At 52.6% G+C, this 21,740-nt stretch overlaps 1 protein-coding gene across 3 annotated transcripts in view; it reads right to left on the bottom strand.

Moving 5' to 3' along the window:
• Positions 1-10,026: 10,026 nt before the first annotated feature.
• LOC135456008 (S-adenosyl-L-methionine-dependent tRNA 4-demethylwyosine synthase TYW1-like) overlaps positions 10,027-21,740 on the bottom strand; it is a 99,782-nt gene continuing 88,068 nt past the window's right edge. For all 3 annotated transcript variants that reach the window (XM_064729595.1, XM_064729594.1, XM_064729596.1), the window contains exon 17: positions 10,027-11,017. In XM_064729595.1, the coding sequence (XP_064585665.1) occupies positions 10,796-11,017 (222 nt within the window). In that variant the 3' untranslated portion in view covers positions 10,027-10,795. The remainder of the gene's footprint in view (positions 11,018-21,740) is intronic.

The raw sequence follows: 21,740 nt of genomic DNA, 5'->3' as shown, positions 1-21,740 counted from the left end.
AAATATATTTATATATTTATTACTATTATTTATCTATTATATTAATATAATATATTATATTAATAAATATATTGTGTAATGTAATGTAATATAATATAATATAATATAATATATCAAAATATATAAATACATATAATATAATAATAAATATATAAATTATTATATTATATAAATAGAATAAATATAATATATTAATAAATATTATATATTATATATTTATGAATGTATTATATTGTATTTAATGTGTTTGTATATATTATATATATTTATTACTATTAATATATATTAATACATAAAAAGATTATAAATATAAGTAATAAATATAAATATAAATATAAATATAAATATAAATATAAATATAAATATAAATATAGCTAGCAGGTACACACAGCAGCCACATGGTTTTCCACCTTCCTTTTGGGTTGTTGGATGTTTGGCTGCTGTGCCCCAGGGGCTGTGGAAGGGCTGGAGCAGGGAAAGCCATTGGTGGGGAGGGATCTGGCCATGGCCATCTCCACCCAAAGCACCCCTGGAGAGCTCCTGGGAGTGCTGGAGCTTCTCCAGGTGGGTGAGGCCCAGGGGAGGGGCCCTCCAGGCAGCTCAGCCACATCCAGTGGCAAACCCCAGGGATCAGGGATGTTTGGGCTCATTCCAGGCTGATGCTGTGACTCCCACCCAAGGCTGGGATCCAGCTGTGCCCAGAGCACATCCAGGAGGAAAGCAGGACACCAGGAGTGCTCCAGGGTGGGCTGATCCCACCTGGAGCTCCAGGCCTGGAGGGCAGGGATGAGCTCCAATCCCTTACTCAGCGTTTGCAAAGCCCCACTCACTGCGGAGGGGATTTCAGATTAAGCTCTTTAAACAACAAAGCAAGATCTCTCTTTTAAAGCTCTGCTTAATCCCATAATCCTGAGGGAAGGCCTCTCCTCCCCCTGGGGAAAAAGGAGAAGCAGTTTTTGCTGAGGGAGACATAAGGACTTCATCCCCACAAAATTGGGTGATATTTGCTGATTGGGCACAGAGGGCCTTGGGGAAAGCTGGATTTGGGATAACAGCTTAAAGATCTTGAAGGAAAAACCAGATACCCCCAAAACCACCCTAAAACCACGGGAAGAGACAATGGGGGGGGAAGAGAGTGTGAACACTGTGAACACTGTGTGACCATGTTCCCAGGGGTCTGAGGATGAGGGAAGAGATGAGGATCTGACTCCATGTTTCAGAAGGCTGATTTATTATTTTATGATATATATTATATTAAAACTATACTAAAAGAATAGAAGAAAGGATTTCATCAGAAGGCTGGCTAAGAACAGAAAAGAAGGAATGAATAACAAAGGTTTCTGTCTGGGACAGAGAGTCCGAGCCAGCTCACTTTGATTGGCCATTAATTAGAAACAACCACATGAGACCAATCACAGATGCACCTGTTGCATTCCACAGCAGCAGATAATCAATGTTTACATTTTGTTCCTGAGGCCTCCCAGCTTCTCAGGAGGAAAAATCCCAAGGAAAGGATTTTCCATAGAAGATGTCTGTGACAGGGCTGTGGTGGCAGAGAGCAGAGCGGGTTTGCCTTGGCTGCAGCAGGGACTGGGGACTCTGTTATGGGACGGGGAGCAGAATCCCCCAGTGCCTGGCTGGGAACCATTTGGGATGGCCAGGGCAAAGCTCAGCTCTTACATGGAACAACCCCTGGCTATTATGGGATGGAAGGCAGCTCTGGAGGCCTCACTCAGTGCGGTCACTCCAGGGCTGGTCCAGGTCACAAAACCCAGCAGGGACTGAGGCATCCCTGAAGCCAGACCTTCCCCTGCACCTCCCCAGGGAGGGAGGGGCTGCCACTGCCCCTGCAGGAGCTTTGGGATCTCCAGGCTCAGGGAAAAGAGAACACAAGGAGCACAAAGCCAGCACAGCCCTGGCCCAGCTGCCTGGCTTTGAAGGCTTTAGATGGGAGATAAGAAACATCAAAACCTCACATTGTGCTATCAAAGGAGGAGTGAAGTCTGCAAACAGCCTAGAAAATCCTGAATCCTATTGATAAAAGATAATATCGAATCTCTAAACAATGTGAGCACTCATTTTCTGTCTCACACTGATTCTGCTATGAATATTTCTGAGTTTATTCAGCACTACTCGTAGTTCAAGTGATTTCAGCACTAATACCCAAAGGAAGCAGCAGTGTGAGCTGGAAACCTGTTAGAGATGTGGAGCAGGTGACTCCTGCCAACATTCCTCCAGAGCTGCTCCTCCCTGGGTTCAAGTTTGGAGTCTCAGTCTGCTAAAGAGAGGAAAACTCTGCTGGGAGCTGCCTGTGGAGATGGAAACAGCTCTGATCGCAGGAGCTCTGCTCTGGGGTGTTTAATGAGCACCTTGGGCCATCCCACAGCTGAGAAAGGAGCTGCAGGTGTTTCCTTGGAGGAGTCAGAGTCACAGAACCTCCGGGGCTGGAAGGACCAGGGGGCTCCAGCCCCTGGCCCTGCGAGACCCCAGACCCACCCTGGCACCGCTGGCCAGGTGTGTTGCAGTGTGTTTTAAACTTCCGGGTCCCTTCCCCAGGTGCGCCAATACCCCCCTTCCCCCCTCGCCCCCTGCTGGGCTGTCAATCAGTTTTAACATTCCAGCAAGGCATCGTGTGGTTGGTCAAGTTCAAAAGATGCCCCTATGCCCAGAGGTCATTGGCCTGTCTGGGTGTCATCCTCCCCTGAGACCCCGCCCCTCCCACCTGGTTGGTAGCTGACCTGCCCCTTCCCTCACCCTCCCCTGGGAGCTTAAAAAGGTAATCAGACCATGCGGTCACTATTCTGTTGGAGCTGTTGCCAAGATTCAGACCTCTGTCACCATGGAATAAAGCTCTGGATGTTAAACCCTCCAGCAGAATCCATCTCCTTTTCCTCCTCACCATTCGCCTGAAGCTTTCCTCCTGCGGTAAACGGAGTTCCTATCAAGCCTGGACTTGCTCAGCTGCCCAGCTGCAATCACCAGCAAGCTAAAGGTATCTCTGGGGTGATACACCACAGCTGCCGCCTTTGGCCCAGCAGCAAGGGTCAGACTGGCCCAGGCACAATCTAACTGGTAATATTGGGATTCCTGTTCCAATACAGACCCACCCTGGCACCCCTGGCACGGCTGGCCAAAGGCTCCTGGGGCAGCCTTGGAGCTGGGACCTTCCTGTGGGAATCAACCACACAGACTCCATTGTCTTCATGGTGGAAAAAACCCCTTCTTTATTCACCTTACTCATTTGTATATAGTTGTACAGACCCCATATGCAACTCCAATTGGTCAGGAGCTTTCTTGCCAATTACTTCATTGGTCACTAACAAGTTGCTATTCTGTATTGATTGGTCACTCAAACTCCAAGGTGCACGTGCGGGGAAAGTTGTTTGTGAGAGATAGTTTTCATTTTTCTATCAAAGGTGTAAAAACAATTTATACAGGTGTTGGTTGTTTTTTACCCAGAATTAGATTGTTGTGTTAACAAACTGCTCACACCAGGATTGCTTTCACAAGGGAACTTGCAAAGGGCCTGACAAGGCCAGCCACTGATTTTAGGAGAGCGGGTCTGATTTTATGAGGCCTTTCTTTACAATTTTTCTACCTTACTCCAACACCTTTCCCTGAGGAGGACAAGTCTGTCCAAAGTTCTGAGAGGAACAGCAGATTTGTCTTTCCAAATCAGCTGTGGGTCTGCTGGTGGATAAAACCAGCACTGGGAGATAAAAGAAACAATGGGAAGGATTCCACTGATTGATGAATGGAAAAAAGATGTTTGCTTTTACAAATAAACTTTAGGTTTGCTGATAAATTAAATTAGACATTGAAAGATGAAAGAAACAATGGGGAAGAAAATCCCTCAATTCCATAATAATTAAAAATTAAAAGGGTGGGTGGAATCTTTGGTATCAGGTGTATCAGGGAGTCTGAACCTCCCAATAACCTCAGAAATGGGGAAAGAGAGAAGGGAAATGTGGCTGGAAATTGGGATAAAAGGGAGGCTGCATCCTCCAAAAATTGGAGAGACCCCAGGGGAATGCCCCATGGCCTCTCCCTTTATTGGAATAAAGTAAAAGGATTCATCTGTCTCCTCTTTGGACACAAATCTCTGGTGTTTGTGGATTATTTTCCTGACAGTTCCATCACCCATCAGTGCTGAGCAGGGGAGGAGCAGCCCTTGCTGCCTCACAGGAGGGTGTGGGGTCAGTCAGAAACACACAAGGGGGATTGGGGTTTTACCTGCCCAGCCTGAGCCTGGGAAAGAAGCAAACAAAGCAAAAGTCCGAGTGAAACCTCCAGGCTCAAACAAATCCATCTGCACTGCTCTGGCTCTCAGCCATGGCATGGTTGAGCTGGGATGGAGGAGTGTGAGGAGCTGCCCCCAGTCTGGAGGGGCTGAGCAGGGTGGGAGCCCCAAACCCCTGAATCCCACCTGGGTGTGCCCTGCAGGGGAAGGGGAGGAGGATCTGAAGCTGTTTGAGCCCGGTGGGGTGCGGAGGTTCAGGGACATCACACCATGACCAACATGATCCAGTGAAGCCAAATTTAATATCTCTAAAAAGACTCTATTTAAAATAAATCCCTACTGTCCCTATGTCTCTGGCTAATACATTATTGGTTAATCCTAGCTGTTCACACCTCTAAATTAGAATGCTGATTGGATCATCTAATTTTTCACACGTCTTGCTGTGCTTGTCAGGCCCACCCATGATTTACTTTTTCCTTACTTTCCCAAGCTCACTGACAAACTTGCTGAGTCCTGATGACTCTTCTTCTTCTATCTCTTTCAAGGATAAACCGACCCCATTTCTGAGTATGTTCATTATTCATTGTTTGTGCACGTGTCCATTGTCCATTAGTACAAGCAGCCTGGATTGTGCATCGGCTGAATGTGGCCATTGTCCTGCAAGAACTCCTCAATCTGCAAAAAACCCTCAACAGAGCCCGACCCCCCCGGCTGTCCCCTCCTGTCAGGAGCTGTGCAGAGCCACAAGGGCCCCCTGAGCCTCCTTTGCTCCAGGCTGAGCCCCTGCCCAGCTCCCTCAGCCTCTCCTGGGGCTCCAGGCCCTTCCCAGCTCCGTTACCTTCCCTGGGCACCTCCAGCCCCTCAGGAACACTCCAGAGCTGAGGATCCCCATGGCCAGGATCAAGCCCATCCCAGTGCAGAACCCTCCAGCCAGGCCCCATTTCCACAGCTCAGCCTTCCAGAGGGCTCAGAGCCAGCCCGGGTGGGCATGGCCCGGTGCCCATGAGGATGATGCGACAGGAGCTCCAGCTTTCCCAGGAAGGCACCCCGGGCTGCTGCGGGGTTTAGCAGCTGATTATTGCTGCCTTTGATGCTCTCCCTGCTTGCCAACCAACACGGGTTCAGCACTGAGATGATTTCACAGCTGAGCCGAGCCCAGCCCCTGGCACAGAGAGGGAGTTTAGCAGCGCTTGATCTCCCAGATGGTGCCCCAGAGGTGAGGATTATGTTGTTATCAGCATCCCTAAAAACCCCGGTGATGGGAACAGCAGAGACACAGAGAAGATAGAGCATTTCACCACCTTTTTATAAGTAATTGCTGGTTTCTGAATTTTTTCAATATTTTCTTTGGTTTGTTGGTTTTTTTGTTTGTTTGGTTTTTTTGTTCGTTTCTTTGGTTGGGTTTTCTTTTGGTGGTTTTTTGTTTGTTTGTTTATTTGGGTTTTTTTGGTTTTTGTTTTTGTTTTTTTTTTTTTATGGAGTTCCTTGCAAGCCTTCTCACTGACTTCAGTCTGTCCTGAAGCAATCAGGATTTTTTGGTTTAAAAATTTGTATTTGAAGATGCCCCCAGTCACTGCTCCTGGGGTCTGAGTCCCCATGCCCAGGTGAGGCATCCACCCCCCCCAGCAGCTCCAGAGGGCCTTGAGCCTGTCCTGGCCTGGGATGGGGAGAAGGTGGAAACACATCCTTGAGGCAGGACTGAGCTCCGAGAAATCCCAGAATGGGTTGGGTTGGAGGGAACCTTAAAGCCCATCCAGTGCCACCCCTGCCATGGCAGGGACACCTCCCACTGTCCCAGGCTGCTCCCAGCCCTGTCCAGCCTGGCCTTGGGCACTGCCAGGGATGCAGGGGCAGCCACAGCTGCTCTGGGCACCCTCACAGGGAACAATTCCCAATATCCCATCCAGCCCTGCCCTCTGGCAGTGGGAGCCATTCCCTGGGTCCTGTCCCTCTATCCCCTGTCCCCAGTCCCTCTCCAGCTCTCCTGGAGCCCCTTCAGGCCCTGTAAGGACTCTGAGCTCTCCCTGGGAGCAGCTCCAGGGTCCCCTCTGGACTTGGGCACTGGGTGGTGACAGCCATAAATCCCCTGCACTCCACTGGAATCGCCCCCACCTTCCTTGGCCTGCCTGCTGCTGCTCCCAGGTCTCAGGGATGCAGCTCTGGCCTGGCAGGAGCTGGGCTGGTCCCTGGCTGGGTCCCCTCCTCCCCAGTGTCCCTGCTGGACCCGGGGCCAGCAGCTCCGGCCACCTCCAGTCCCTGCTCCGACTGCTGGGCTGGGCCAGGGAGGGGACCCAGGACAGGGGAACTGCTGAGCTCCCAGCCTGGCACAGCTCTGTTGTGTTATATATAAAATAGAGTTCTATTATCATTATGGTGTGAGGAGTCCATATCACCAGAGTTTCACACCTCCTCGATGTTTCTCACAGGCAGCTCCTCTGTTCTACTAATCCCTACAACAGCCATCCAACTCCCATTCCACCAATCCACTCTTTTATACCACTGTTCTTATTGGCTAAAGGTGTGGCCTGTTAACATCAGGCCTGCTCCTAATCTTTGATAATTGGTTCAGCTGCAACTCTGTGGGGGATAAGATTACATTCTATGCCACCTTTATACTGTATCCCCCTACACAGCTCAGCTCCAGCAGGGCCAGGGCTTCCTTTGCAAGAATTCCTTGGGATTTATTGCCTTCCCTTCCCCACAGTGAAGGAGCAGAAATGTCCTGGCTGGGTTGGGTCCCTCCCTCTGGCAGCTCCTCTGTTTGCAGGTGACAAAATGAGGAGGTGACAAAATGAGGACGATGCCCTTCCTTCAATTAATTCCTATCTCTTCTTCCTTCCCCCTCAGGGCACAGCAGCAGCTCCAACATCATAAATGATTTAGGAGCGGAGCCAGATGAAGCCAGAGCTGATGGATGACAATGCTCTGCTTGGGGGAATGTTTTCCTGCTGGAGGTTTTTTGGAAACAAATATATTTATCCTCATGCAAAATTGAAGCGCAGCCCCCATGGCAGGTGAGTCAGCCCTGAGTCAGGATCCAGCAGGAGCACAGCTGGGAGAGCCCAGGAGCAGCCAGGAGGCTCCAGGCTGTGCCAGGGAAGGGGGAACTGGAGCAGGACTCCTCAGGGCTCCTCCAATTCTCCCTGGCTTTAAGGGGTTCAAATGATTTTTGTCCATTTTGCCCCTCAGGATAGAACTTCCTGAGTCTCCAGGCTGGGTTTGGAAGCACCAGGTGTCCCTTGGCAGGAAGGGGCAGCCAGGACATGCTCTGTGCCTTGGCTTTGGGGAAAAACCCCCAAACCTGGGCAGGGGGCAGCCATTTGGGGATCTTGAGTGTGACCGTGTTCACAGGGGTCCCAGGATGAGGGAAGAGATGAGGATCTGACTCCATGTTTCAGAAGGCTGATTTATTATTTTATGATATATATTAAAACTAGACTAAAAGAATAGAAGAAAGGTTTCATCAGAAGGCTGGCTAAGAATAGAAAAGGAAAGAATGACAACAAAGGCTTGTGTCTCAGAGAGTCCAAGCCAGCTGACTGTGATTGGCCATTAATTAGAAACAACCCCATGAGACCAATCACAGATGCACCTGTTGCATTCCACAGCAGCAGATAATCAATGTTTACATTTTGTTCCTGAGGCTTGTCGGCTTCTCAGGAGGAAAAATCCTAAGGAAAGGATTTTCCATAAAAGATGTCTGTGACACCTGGGCAGTGCTGGGGGCAGGAGGGAGGATGGGGAACCCCAGCAGCTCCATGATCCAGTTCAAAGCCTGTGGAAAGGGGGGTGGAATTACAGGTATTGAGTGAAATACACTTGGGGCAGCACAAGAGCGTGGGCTGGTCCTGAACTGTGACATCAGAGAGGTTCTCCCAGCTGGAATCTCTCACTGCCCTTGGCAGAACAGAGCCCTCCCTGAACTCAGGTCACTTTTCCCAGGGTGCATCCATTCCCTGGGCAATCCCAGCCCTGCAGCCCCTTTAGCTGCACCAGGAGCAGTTCCAGGAGGTGCTGCTGTGGGAGGGCAGCAGATCCTTGTTCCCAGCAGGGCAGAGCCTCCCTGGCACAGCCAGAGCAGGTCCCAGAGCAGGTCCCACAGCTCCAGCTGTGCCAGCCAGTGCCCAGTTCTGGGTGTCCCCAAACAGCCAGAGGGGTCTGTTCTGGGGCCTTGTGTTCTCTTGTGCCTCGGGAAGTGGCACCTGGGTGGGTTTGGGCACTGGGAGATCCACCCTGAGCACGAGGCAAGCCCAGGGGAAGTGCAGGAGTAAATCCTGCCCTGGCTGCTCTGGGAGCAGCTCCAGGTGTGGCCCAGGTGGGTGTGGATCACAGGATTTGGAACATGCCTGATACCACGACCTGAAAGTCATTAATGCAACAAATTCATAGTTTAGGGCAAACTTCAGGTAAATTTTTTTAAATTATATGTTATTTCTTCTTCATTCCCTTTGAATCCTTTCAATCCTTGTGAATATTTGTAAGAAAACTGAATTGACTCAGCTTTTTACTTGAAAAAGAAGATGTGATGGGTCCAGCCTCTGTGGTCAGGTGATGCTGAATGCCAATCCAGGAAATCCTATGATGCACCAAATACACATCCTGGACATGGAGCCATGCCTGGTTCCATCCCACAGGGCTGAGCTGTTACACAGGGCAGGGGAAAGCCCCGTTTCAGGACATGGTAGGTGCCAATTGCCATGGGAATGCTGTGGCACTGCCCCCGTGCCACCCACACTGTCCCCTGCAGTGCCCTCCCTGCCCAGTGCCAGGGGGGAGAGCAGGGAGAGGATGGAGGGAATGCAGGGACATGGGGGGAATGTGGGGACATGGAGAGGATGGAGGGAGTGCAGGCACACCCAGAGGATGGAGGGAATGCAGGCACACCCAGAGGATAAAGAGGATTGAGGGAGTGTGAGGACACAGGGGAGATGAGGAGATGGATGGAGGGAGCACAGGGAGGATCAGGAGAGGCCTCTCAGCTGAGCTTCGTGGGGTGGGACCTGTGTGACAGGGACAGCAGGGACTGGGTGTCCTGGGGGGCACCAATGCCAAGCACAGGGCAAACACCGTTTTCTTTGGAGCCCCCTGGATTCCCAGGGAAGGCACTGTCAGGGAGTTTTGGAGCACCTCACAGCATGAGCTGGTTCCCTGGCAGCCCCCAGGATCCTCCAGCTCTGGGGCTCCTCTCTCTCCCAGAGCAGCTCCTGCAGCTGCCAGGGCTCCCAGGGCCAGCAGGGAACTGGGATGGACTGGGAGGGTTCTGCCAGGGAGGTGGGTGTGGGATGGAAGGAATTTAGGAAAGAGGAAGAGGTGCTGTGCTCCAGGGAACAGGGACAGGAGCAGAGGGAACGGCCTCAGGCTGGGCCAGGGGAGGGGCAGGTTGGACATCAGCAGGAATTTCCCCATGGAAAGGGGGCTGAGCACTGCCAGGGGCTGCCCAGAGCCCTCCCTCCACCTCTCATCCCTGGCAGTGCCCAAGGCCAGGCTGGACAGGGCTGGGAGCAGCCTGGGACAGTGGGAGGTGTCCCTGCCATGGCAGGGGTGGAACAGGATGGGCTTTAAGGTTCCTCCAACCCAAACCATCCCAGGATTCTGTGATTTTTTTTTTTTAAAACATACTCAGGAAAGGCACCCACCATCCATCACCTGTGGACCCACCCAATATTCCCCCTTCCACCCCACGTGTTAGGAAAGAGCTCTTACACAACATTTGTGCTTCTCATCTCCTTCCAGTCAACCTCCCACCCTCCCTGCCAGATCCTGCTCAGCAGCCACACCAGAGGCACTCTAGGAAAAACTCCTTTATTTTCCTTCTGCTTTAGAAACTCTTTGTACAGCTTAAGAAAAGAGGCTGCCTTTAAAAAGCAATGGAATCCCCAGACAGGGATGCTCCATGTGCAGCACTGGGCACACCCAGCTGGAGCCCACAGGGCTCTGGAGGACTGGAGCTGCTGTTTAGGGCTCTGGGAGTGGGGTAACACTGCTCCTAAACCTCCTTCCCAAAGCCATGAGGTTCAAAGACACTTGGAGAGGTATCAGAAGCTGCAGGTGGTGTCCATGGGGGTGCTGGTACACCATTCCCAAGGTTTGGCTTCTTGGGAATGGGGTTTTTACAGGAAATGGCACCAGTGTGTCCTGAACAAATCCCTAAAATGATGCTCCCAGCAGGGATCAGCTTTTGGATCCAGGTCTGGCTGTGGCCCTGATCCAACCCTGTGGGATTGAAATCCCCTGGCATTTTTCCATGGGGATGTGGAATGTTTTGCCAGGCTCTCTTTGCAGAGGAGCCCAAGGACCCCTCTGGCCCCACATCCCACTCCAAACATTCCCCACTGAGGAGATCCCAGCACTGCTCCCCCACTGCAGCTGAACCAGTTCTGATTGATCTCAAGAGAACATTATCAATATTTCATCCAGGAAGCCCTAAAAACAGGAGGGAAGGGTTAAATCCAGGCTGGACCCTTCCCAAACATCAGGATAATCCAGGTGGGTGGGTCCAAGACGGTGTCAGCCCCAAATGGAGTCCTGGGAAGGCCAGGGTGAGGGAGCCCAGCCTCAGCACCCCGAGGCATCCCGTGCCTTGTTCTTCCTCTGGAATCTGACATCCAGGGGGTCGAATCCCCGCTCCTTGGCCCCAAAGAGGGCCCAGGGAGGAGTCCTGGCCGTGTACTCGGCTGCTGTGAAGGTCCTGGCGCCGCCGCTGCGCTCGCGCTCCCGCACCAGCTCCTGGAAGCGGCCGTAGTCAATCCAGGTCCTCCACTCGCCATCCACCTGGAACTGCAGCACAGCACAGTGAGAGGGGGCCAGGAGAGCCAGAGCACCAAGCCCAGGCTGTGCTGGGATAACTGGCATCCCCAGCTGGTGTTTTTCTAGTTCTGCAGCACAGGGAGGTGCAGCAAAGCCACCCAGAGGCTCCTGTAGGATACAGCTTTAGTAGGATGTCAGAACTCAGTGCATCCCTCCGGGTGTCCAGAGCTGCCAAGGACCCTGTCAGGGGGCTCAGAGACCCTGGCACACAGCCCAGAACACCTGGGGATTTGATTGTGACCCATGGAACAAATTACCAGCTTTGTATGAGGACCTGAAAGTCACAGAAGTTTAAATAGTATAATAATAAAAAGATCACAAGGTGAAAATGTAGATATTAGGATTTTTGGTACGGGGGTTATGGGGACAAGATGGAGGAACTTGGGTGTGTCCAGCCTTTCTTCTTCTTCTTGTTCTCCATTTTCTGCAGTGACGTTGGCACTTTGGGATGGGTTTAGAGTAGAAGTGCACTGTCTAACATAGGTGATAGGTATTGGGAATTAAGTGTAAATATGTTATAGGTAGTTTGTAGTATAAAAGGACAACACAGAGTGCCTGTGGCTGCCCTGCTGAGCAGATCTCGGCTGGGCAGAAAGAAAAATTTTATAGATAAGAATTAATAAACAACTTCAAGACTGAAAACTGAAGAGCTCTGACTCGTTCTTCAGAGGTACAGGCCAAAGCACAAAACAAAAGGGGAATTCTCCCTGTGAGGCCCTGGCACAGCTGGGGCTGCCCCTGGATCCCTGGCAGTGCCCAAGGCCAGGCTGGACAGGGCTGGGAGCACCTGGGACAGGGGAAGGTGTCCCTGCCATGGCAGGGGTGGCACTGGGTGGGCTTTGAGGTCCCTCCAACCCATCCCAAGACCCTGTGGTATCTCCATGAGGGCTGCACTGTTGGTTGCTTTGCTGGAGCCTTCAGAGCACCAGATGCTGCCCCACTTTCCAGGAGGGAGGCTCCTAAAATGCCTCCCAAAGCCTTCCCAGCCTTCTGCCCTTGCCCTTGACACCTCCATGGGAGAGCCCTGGGTGTGGGGAGCTCTGCAGGACAGGTGTGGCTCTGGGGCCATGCCCAGGTACCCCTCGAGGAGGGACCTTGCCAAGGTCACCCCAACCCCAGCGTGGGACTGTGGCCCAGGAGCAGCAGCAGAGGCACGTGCCCAGGGACTGGGATGGATTTGGGATGGATTTGGACAGGAGGGCAGTGGTTGGGAACGGGGGAGATGAAGAGCTTTAATGACACAAATCCTCTTTCCATGTGAAGAATGGCTCACTTTGACAAGCTGGAGCTGCATTTGTCTCCCAGATCTGCTCTGCCCATTTAGCCCCAGCTTTGGCTGAAGCCTCAATTAGGATTTATCTCAGCTAAGAGCTTATTACGCATTTCATCCAAAAAAAGAGGGAAAACAGACCGGCTCCTTGGTTATTGTGGATTTTTCCCCCCCCAAATTTGATGGCTGTGCATTTCAAATGGCACTTGACTTTGTGCCCAAGAGCTAAAAGCTTTTTTGGTTGGGAAAACTGCTGACACCCCTGAAATCCTGCACTCAGCCGTGGCTGCTGCTCCTCCATCCCTGCCCATGGAATTACAGCGTGTCCCTGAGGGGACACTGCACAATCACAGCTCTGGGAACCAGCCCTGGCATCAATCAAGGGCCCAAGGCTCATTTCTCTTGTGCCAAGGTGGGGATGGGTGTGAGGCCACCAGGAGCGCAATGGCAGAGGAGACATCGTGTCACCTGTACAGGAAAACCCTGAACCCAACAAGGATCGGGGCTCTGCAGAGCTGGGGGAGGTGACAGTGTCACACCTGACACCAGACTCTGCTCCCTCCAGGTCTGATCCATGAACACTCAGCAAATTCAAGGGCAAACCCAAAGCAGAGGACCCAGCAAAGCCTTCAGGGCCCAAGGGGGATTGCCCAGAAGGCTGGATGGGACACTGGGAGGGAATTCTCCCTGTGAGGGTGGGCAGGAGCTGGGATGGCATTCCCAGAGCAGCTGTGGCTGCCCCTGGATCCCTGGCAGTGCCCAAGGCCAGGCTGGATGGGGCTGGGAGCAGCCTGGGACAATGGGAGGTGTCCCTGCCATGGCTGGATGGGTTTGAGGTCCCTTCCCACCCAACCCCTCCAGGATTCTGTGACCCCATTCCCACCAAGCTGGAATCCATTCCAGAGCAGATCAATCAAGAATCACCATTTTTAGTGCAGTGACAGCACAGACATGAGCCACAGCACCAGAGGGGCATGGGGAGAAATGGCTCCTGCTGAGGAATAAATCCCAAACCCAGAGTGGGGAAGAACAGCCTCAACTGCCCAAATGAGATTTACAGCTTGGATTTAACAATGTTGGGATTGTTCCACGGGGAACAAAAGATTTAGGTCTCAAAGCAGTTTCCCAGCATCCATTTAACAGGTGAGCCAACCTTAAACATCCGTGGGATCCCAGCCTAACATGGGCAGGTGTTTTAGGGAACTGTTCACTGCCTGTGAGGCCCTTTAGGGTGATAAATACATTGACACAAGGGAAATGGCTGAGAGCCCTCCCCTGGTTCTTCCCTAAGCTGGAATCCCAGAGTGCCACAGCTCCTTCAGCTGGCCCTGGGCTGGGCTGCAAAGGGAAACTCTCCCTCCCTGAGGGCTCTGCCAGCACTGGGGTGACTCAGGAGCCCCTGAGCTCCAGTCCCTCTGTGGCATGGATGTACAGCCAGGAAAGCCCTGATGGAATCCTGCACATCCTCCAGGGCAAGGAGCACTGCTCCAGGCAGGCATTAATGATGGGATCCAAGAGGCACAGGAATGAGGGGGAACAAAATCTCAGACTTAGCCAGGCTGGGCAGAGGCCCAGAGGGTCCCTGGTGGCGCCTCCGTGCTCAGGCAGGGCCATCCCAGAGCACAGGGCACAGCATTGTGTGCACAGGGCTCTGCAGGATCCCCAGTGCTGAGGGAGACTCCAGCCCCTCCCTGGGCAGCCTGCTCAGGGCTGGGCACTGCCCAGGGCACAAGTTGTGCCTCCTGGGCAGGGGCAGTGCTGGGCTCAGGCCCTGCCCGTGGCTCTGGTGCCACTGCTGGGCCTGGAGCAGAGCCTGGGCCCTGCTCTGCCCCTCCCTGCACACAGGGACAGCCAGGCCTGAGGGCCCCTCTCAGCTGGGGCTCCTCTCCAGCCTGAGCAGCCGCAGCTCCCTCAGCCTTTGCTGGGCACAGAGATGCTCCAGGCCCTCCTCATCCTCACAGCCTGAGCTGGCCCCGCTGCAGGAGCTGCTGTCCCTGCTGTGCTGAGGATCCAGAGCTGGACACAGCACCCAGAGCTGCCCCCAGGGCTGGGATCCCTCCCTGACTGCTGGGTCAGGACAATGAATTCATTAATTACCAATTCATTAACCCCAGGACACCACTGGCCCCCAGGGCTCTCTGCTGAGCCAGGGACAGCTCAGGGTCCCCCAGGCCCCCTCCTCATAGAGCCCCGGGACAAACTGGGAGAGATCCATGGACCCAAACTGGGATAGATCCATGGATCCATACATCCAAACTGGGATATATCCATACACCCAAACTGGGATATATCCATACATCCAGACTGGGACACATCCATGGATCCATACATCCAAACTGGGATATATCCATACATCCAGACTGGGATAGATCAATAGATTCATATATGCTAACTGGGATAGATCCAAACTGAGATATATCCATGGATCCAAACTGGGATATATCCATACATCCAGACTGGGATAGATCCATGGATCCAAAAGGGGATATATCCATACAGACTGGGATAGATCAATAGATCCATATATCCTAACTGGCATATATCCATGTATCCAAACTGGGATATATCCAAACTGTGATATACCCTTGTATCCAAACTGGGATATATCCATGCATCCAAACTGGGACAGATCCAATTATCCCTATGTGCAAACTGGGATAGCTCCATAAATCCAGACTGGGATGTATCCATCCATGCAAGCTGGGATATATCCATATATCCAATCAGAAACTGGGATTAAATGGAGAGCCAGGTTCCCTGGAAGCTTCTGCAGAGCCTGGCTGAGCCTCCCTTTGCTCCTGAACTGCCAGGAGTGGCCCAGAGCAGGACAATTCCATCACGTCTCTTTGGCACTGGATTCACAGCTGCTCTCACTGCAGCAGGAGCAGCTCCTGAAATCCATCAACATTCCTGAAGGAGAAGAGCCATGCTCCAGATTGCTTTTCTTATCAACATATTTGCAGAGGCAGTTTGGGGGGTGGAACATGTGCACAGATTAAGGACAATCCAGGAGCACCATGCACTACATTCCCCCAGACAGGAGCACTGCTGAGAAATAATCCCAGGTGTATCTGACAGGATAAAATATGGGAGAGAGGCTGGGCTGTGACACAGGGAATGCTGAGCAATGGAAGGCAGCTAAAACCAATTAGTTTGTCCTAGCAAGGGTAATGTTGTATTTCCTTCAGAGCCAACACACTGGCATGAGGAGGCTCCTCCTGAGGCACTCACTCGAGGAGAGGAAAAGGGAAGGGGAAAAGGGGAAAGGGGAAAGGGAAAGGGAAAGGGAAAGGGAAAGGGAAAAGGGGAAAAGGGGAAAAGGGGAAAGGGGAAAAGGGGAAAAGGGAAAAGGGGAAAAGGGGAAAAGGGAAAAGGGAAAGGGAAAGGAAAGGAAAGGAAAGGAAAGGAAAGGAAAGGAAAGGAAAGGAAAGGAAAGGAAAGGGAAAAGGGAAAGGGAAAGGGAAAGGGAAAGGGAAAGGGAAAGGGAAAGGGAAAGGGAAAGGGAAAGGGAAGGGAAGGGAAGGCAAGGCTATGGTGGCTCCTGCAGGGCTGGGAGCACAGGGTCCATCCTGCATGGAGAACTCCCCTCCTTGGAGCTGTGCTGCCCTCCAGGGTCCCTGGGGAGCACAGGGGGAGTGGGGCAGACCCCAGAGCTCCTCTGTGGTGAGAATCCTGCAAACAGTGGGCTTGGAAAACTCCTCCAGGATCACCCAACCACCCCCAAAGCACTGCCAAGACCACCAGTGCCCCATGTCCCCAAGTGCCACATGCACAGGGCTGTTAAACCCCTCCAGGCACAGGGACACTGACACTGCCCTGGGCAGCTGTGCCAGGGCCTGACAACCCTTTCAGTGAGAAATTTCCCCAAAATCTCCCCTGAGCCTTCCCCGGCCCAGCCTGAGGCCGTTCCCTCTTGTCCTGTTGAGGATTCAAGGCTACAATGTCCTCAAATCCAACAAATGGATTTTCCCTGGGGGATGCACAGGATTTAATGGTTAAATCCAGCAATTTTCACAGAGTTTTAAAGACCATACACCAAAAATAACAATCAGCAGCCAGCAGGGGAAGCAGCCCCACAAAAAATCCCCAAACAAACAAAAACCCCAACCCAGAACAAACAACACCTGCCCCTTCCAAATCAAAATAATCATAGAAAAAACCCACAAAGCTCCCCCCAAAGACAAACACTCAAAATCACAATAAACAAAACAAAACAAAAAACACAATTCCCCCAAAAAATCCAAACACCCTAAAACAGGGGAAAAAACCCCCAAGCCCAAATGAAATACCAGAGAAAAACTCATTCCTTCCCCAAAAAATAAACCTGAAAAAAACAAAACCAAGCAAAAAAACCCAAATCAAACCAAAGCAAACCAAACCCTAAACCAACCCAAGCTCACCAAAACCAACCAAAAAAACCCCCAAAGCAGACTAAGACTCCTCCCAAAGTAAACCAAACCCCAAAACAAAACAAACAAATGCAAAAGAAGCCCCACAAGAAATCCCAAACCAAACCCAAACGCCTCACAAAAAAACAACCAACCAAAACCCCAGAGCCTCCAATGAAACACTTGGTGCACACAGCCTGTGACCCAAACCCCTCTGTGGGAGTGTCACAGGGAAAGACAGATAGACAGACAGACAGACACTGAGCTGTGCTCAGGGCCCTCCCAGCTGCTGGAAATGCCATCCCACAGATCCACCCTGCTGTGCCTGCCCCACTGAACTCACCTTCCAACCCCAAACAGCAACATCCTTCATTTCCCAACCCCAAAACAGCAACATCCCTCCTCCCAACACCAAACAGCAACATCCTTCATTTCCAACCCCAAAACCGCAGCATCCCTCCTCCCAACACCAAACAGCAACATCCTTCATTTCCAACCCCAAAACCGCAGCATCCCTCCTTCCCAACCCCAAAACAGCAACATCCTTCATTCCCAACCCTGAACAGCAACATCCCTCCTTCCCTCAGCTCTCCAGCCTGGCACCACAGAGCACCCCTGGCCTGGAGGGGCTGGGGGGGCTGGAAGGAGGTGGTTGGGCTGAAGCAGGAGCTGTGGGGGTTTGTCACCATCATATTTTCTGAAAAATCCTCTTTCCCAGGATTTTTGTCCTGGGAAGCTGAGAAGCCTCAGAGAAAAAGGAAAACAATATTATCTCATTTGCTTCTGCTGTGTTTTGCTGCTCTGGAATGTGTTTGGAGATTGTTTATCCAACAGGTGATTGTTTGATTGGTTCCATGTGAATTGTTTTTAATTAATGACCAATCACTATCCAGCTGTGTGGGGACTCTGGAGAGAATCACGAGTTTTTCATTGGTATCCTTTCTCTATTCTTTAGTATAGTTTTAGTATAGTATTCTTTAATATAATATATATCATAAAATAATAAATTAGCCTTCTAAGAACATGGAGTCAGATTCATCATTTCCTCCCTCGTCTGGGGACCTGGAAAATACCAGAGGGGCTGGAGCAGGATCTGGGGAATGATCAGGTGCTGCCAGAGCAGAGATGACCCCATGCCCAGCTGGGACCCAGGACTGAGGTCCCCCTCCAGGTGTGGCTGCCAGCCCCGAGCCCTGTGCCCACCAGTGGCCACTTCCCTGGGCACTGGTTGGATCTCGGTGGCTCCATCCTGAGCCCATCCCTGGATAAAGCAGCAGCCTTGCACCTTCCCACAAGCTGCCATCAAACACAGCACGCTTCACCACCTGCCAGCACCAGCTCTCCAAGACAAACAAATAATTTCCAGAATTATGACCCCCTTTCTCACCTCATTAAGGCTCACAATTATTTAAGGCTCCCTTTGTTTGACAGGGGAAGTGACTGAACTGGAGTCACTCAGCAAAACAAGGAGAAATATTGTGTGAAATTACACTGAACAGGGTCACAGTGCTTGGCAAAAACCTGCAAGCTCCTCCTTTTGAATTTATAATCCCAACCTCAGGCTTTAGGAGGGAATTCAGCTGGTTTTTAAATTGCAGATGAGGTAAGAGATGGTAATAATGGCCTTAAGAGGAAGGAGGGCAGGGCTGGATGGGATATTGGGAATTGGGAATTGTTCCCTGTGAGGGTGGGCAGGCCCTGGCACAGGGTGCCCAGAGCAGCTGGGGCTGCCCCTGGATCCCTGGCAGTGCCCAAGGCCAGGCTGGACAGGGCTGGGAGCAGCCTGGGACAGTGGGAGGTGTCCCTGCCATGGCAGGGGTGGCACTGGATGGGATTTAGGTCCCTTCCCACCCAAACCATTCCCTGACTGTTCCTACAAGCACTGGGATGCCAAGCACACAGAGCTGAGCCTCTCCACATCCCAATCCATGGGGCTGAAGGAAAACCAGCACAGGGGCACAGCCCTGGGAACAGCCAAGCCCTGAATCCCTGAGCAGCTCTGCAGACAGATCTGGGAGCAGCCAGCAGCACAATTCCCACCAGGTTTAGCTGGGAACAACGAGCAGCCCTGCAATTCCACCCTCAGTGACCTCAGCCCGTGCTCAGGAGCCAGCAGAGGTGTCAGGGCACAGGGAACTCCTCCACATGGAGATGGAATTCACTGTTCTAAAGATGGAATTCACTGTTCTGGATCCCCAAAGAGTGGGACAACCTGAACTGCCCTGAGCTGAGCCCATGGAATCCTGTGCTGATCCCCTGACCCCAGGGTGCTGTTCCAAGGGAAGGTTCCTTATGGCAGATTTGGGGCTTTTAATCCCTGCCCAGGCTCCACCAGGCAGCTCCCACTCCCAGGGATGGAAGCTGGGTAACTTCAGCACAAGGGAGAGCTGCTCATCATCACTGACACATCCAGGCCAGCAGAGCCACCTCCCTGCTGCCAGGGGCCAGGGGAGAGGGAGAGAACCTTGGGGAACTCCACCATTCCCTGCTCACAGCTGGTCTAGGGAGAAAACCTTTGGGAACTCCACCATTCCCTGCTCACAGCTGCTCTAGGGAGGCTGCTTGGCTGCTGAGGCCCCAGCTGGGGTCACCTTGTCCCCACCTGGGCTCCACGCCATGCCCTGCTCTGCGTCAGATCCCAGGATCTGCTGGGAACAACGAGCAGCCCTGCAATTCCACCCTCTGTGAGCCTCTGAGTTCCATCTCTCTGTGAACCTCTCCTCCAGGTTTGGTTTCCCCTGGTGCTGTCCCTGGATGCCAAGGACAGCTCCCACTCTCCCAAGGACAGAGGCAGGAAGGAACTGAACGTGATGGACTCTGTGTCCCTGCTGCAGCCCTCGGCAGGGGATGTGCAGCTGGGAGTGAAGTGCTTCCTCTTCCTCCCTAAATATAGCAGGGATGCTCAGCCTGGGATGCTCAGCATGGAACACTGCAGTGCCTGTCCCTGAGCTGTGCCCACACTGGGAGGGAAAGGCCAAGTCCCTCCTGGCTGGGGATTCTGTGGCTGAAGGACAGGGATGGGCACCTCTGGCCAGGCTGCTCCCTGTCCCCAACAGCTGCCCAGCACTACAGCCACACAGAGTCCTGGGCTGGTTTGGGTGGGAAGGACCTCAAATCCCACCCAGTGCCACCCCTGCCATGGCAGGGACACCTCCCACTGTCCCAGGTGCTCCCAGCCCTGTCCAGCCTGGCCTTGGGCACTGCCAGGGATCCAGGGGCAGCCCCAGCTGCTCTGGGCACCCTGTGCCAGGGCCTGCCCACCCTCACAAGGCTGTTTGGGTATGGGAAATGAACTTACTGAAGGGATGCCCCCAGCAGCCCTTCAGTCCCTCTGTGGGTGCCAAGGTGCCCCTGCCATGCTGGAGAACACAACCAGACCACATCCAACAGGGAGGGAGGGCTGGAGCCCAGAGCTGCCCCTGCAGCCCCAGGGAGTGCCTGGAGCCAGGGAGGGACACTCTGCTGCTGCAGCCTTGGCTGTGGCTGCAGGGAGGTGGGTGCTGGTCCCTTCTCTCAGGAACAAGTGACACGACAAGGGAAAACAGTCACAAATGGTGCCAGGGGAGGTTCAGGTTGGAGATCAGGGAAAATTTCCTCCCTGAAAGGGTGGTCAGGGCCTGGCACAGCTGCCCAGGGCAGGGGTGGAGTCCTCATGCCTGAAGTGTCCCAAAGGTGTGTGGATGTGGCACACGGGGACACTGCTGGGTGCCAGTTGGACTTTGGAGAGCTTTTCTAATCAATCCCAGGCCTATCAGATTAATTAAAGCACAAAGGGCTGATGGCAGCAGGGTGCTGAGCCCACCCTGCTCACGCCACCCTGTGAGCTGGGAACCAGCCCTGGGGTCCTGCTCAGACAGGAACCCTCCTGTCCTGCCCCAGAGCTCTGGGATCCCAGTGCCTCAGCCTGCCTCAGCAGCACACACAGCACTGACTGAACTGGCCAGAAAGTGCTGCTGTAAAGCACCAGGGAGCTGGAAAACAACCACCTGCTCCAGGGGATAAAGGGTTAATGAACAAAACGGGCTGGAAGTGCTTTGGGACAAGGACAGGGTGGAACACACATGGAAAGCAAATCCAGCACCACAGGGCACAGGGATTTAGTCCAGAAATGACCAAGATATTGAATTTTTTTCAGAGAAATCCTCCCTGCGAGGCAGCTGCAGCACCTTCCCCTTCTCAGGAGCTCTTCTGGTGCTGAGGGGGCACTGACTGTCCCAGCCAGGAACAGCAGCAGCCTCAGGCCTCCCTCTGGAAAAGGTCCCTGGAATTAACTGTCCCATTACAAAGTTGCTGCGGGGTTGATAACTCAGCCCATTAGTTCAAAGTGATGCCATAAATCCCATTTTTGTGACCATGGTTTATGGGATTTACTCAAAAGCAAAGAGAATTACTCAAGAATTCAGCAGTGTTGCTAGAGAATCAAAGAGGAGGGAGCCCAAACAGCAGAGAGATGGGAATCAGGGCAAGGCTGGGAGGAGGAGGATGCAGGAGGGGCAGGGAAGGGGAGCTCCCAGCAGTGTCCAAGGCCAGGCTGGATGGGGCTGGAGCAGCCTGGGGCAGTGGGAGGTGTCCCTGCCATGGCAGGGGTGGGGTGGGATGAGTTTTAGGGTCCCTCCCCACTCAGACCAGTCTGGGATGTGAGGAGCTGACACCCAGTGCCCCAAAGCCATGAAATCCCAGTAACAGGTGGATGCTCAGGGCAAGGGGAGCAGGGCACAGGACTGTTCTCTGGGGTGCCCTTTAGGGACCTATGTGAAATCCAAATCTTGCTGTGAGGACTCAGTTTTTAGGACTTTTTGAGCTCCCCTGGGATCCAAAGCTCTCTGAGGTTCAAGTGGGACCCATCCTCCCCTGAGGGCTCCCAGAGAGCAGAACCACTGCTGGCCAGCAGGGAAAATCAGTATCTGTGTGGGAAGGGACCTGGAGGCTGAACAGGAGAGTTTCAGCACCCTGAAGGGCCCCAGGAGCCCCAGTTCCCATCTCAGCACCACCTGTGACCTCCAGAGAGAGAAAATAACACCAGACACAAACCCTG

Source organism: Zonotrichia leucophrys, chromosome 19, assembly GCF_028769735.1.
Source record: "Zonotrichia leucophrys gambelii isolate GWCS_2022_RI chromosome 19, RI_Zleu_2.0, whole genome shotgun sequence".
Taxonomy (NCBI): domain Eukaryota; kingdom Metazoa; phylum Chordata; class Aves; order Passeriformes; family Passerellidae; genus Zonotrichia; species Zonotrichia leucophrys.
The sequence above is the reverse complement of the archived record's forward strand: the minus strand, read 5'-3'. Positions and strand labels throughout refer to the sequence as shown.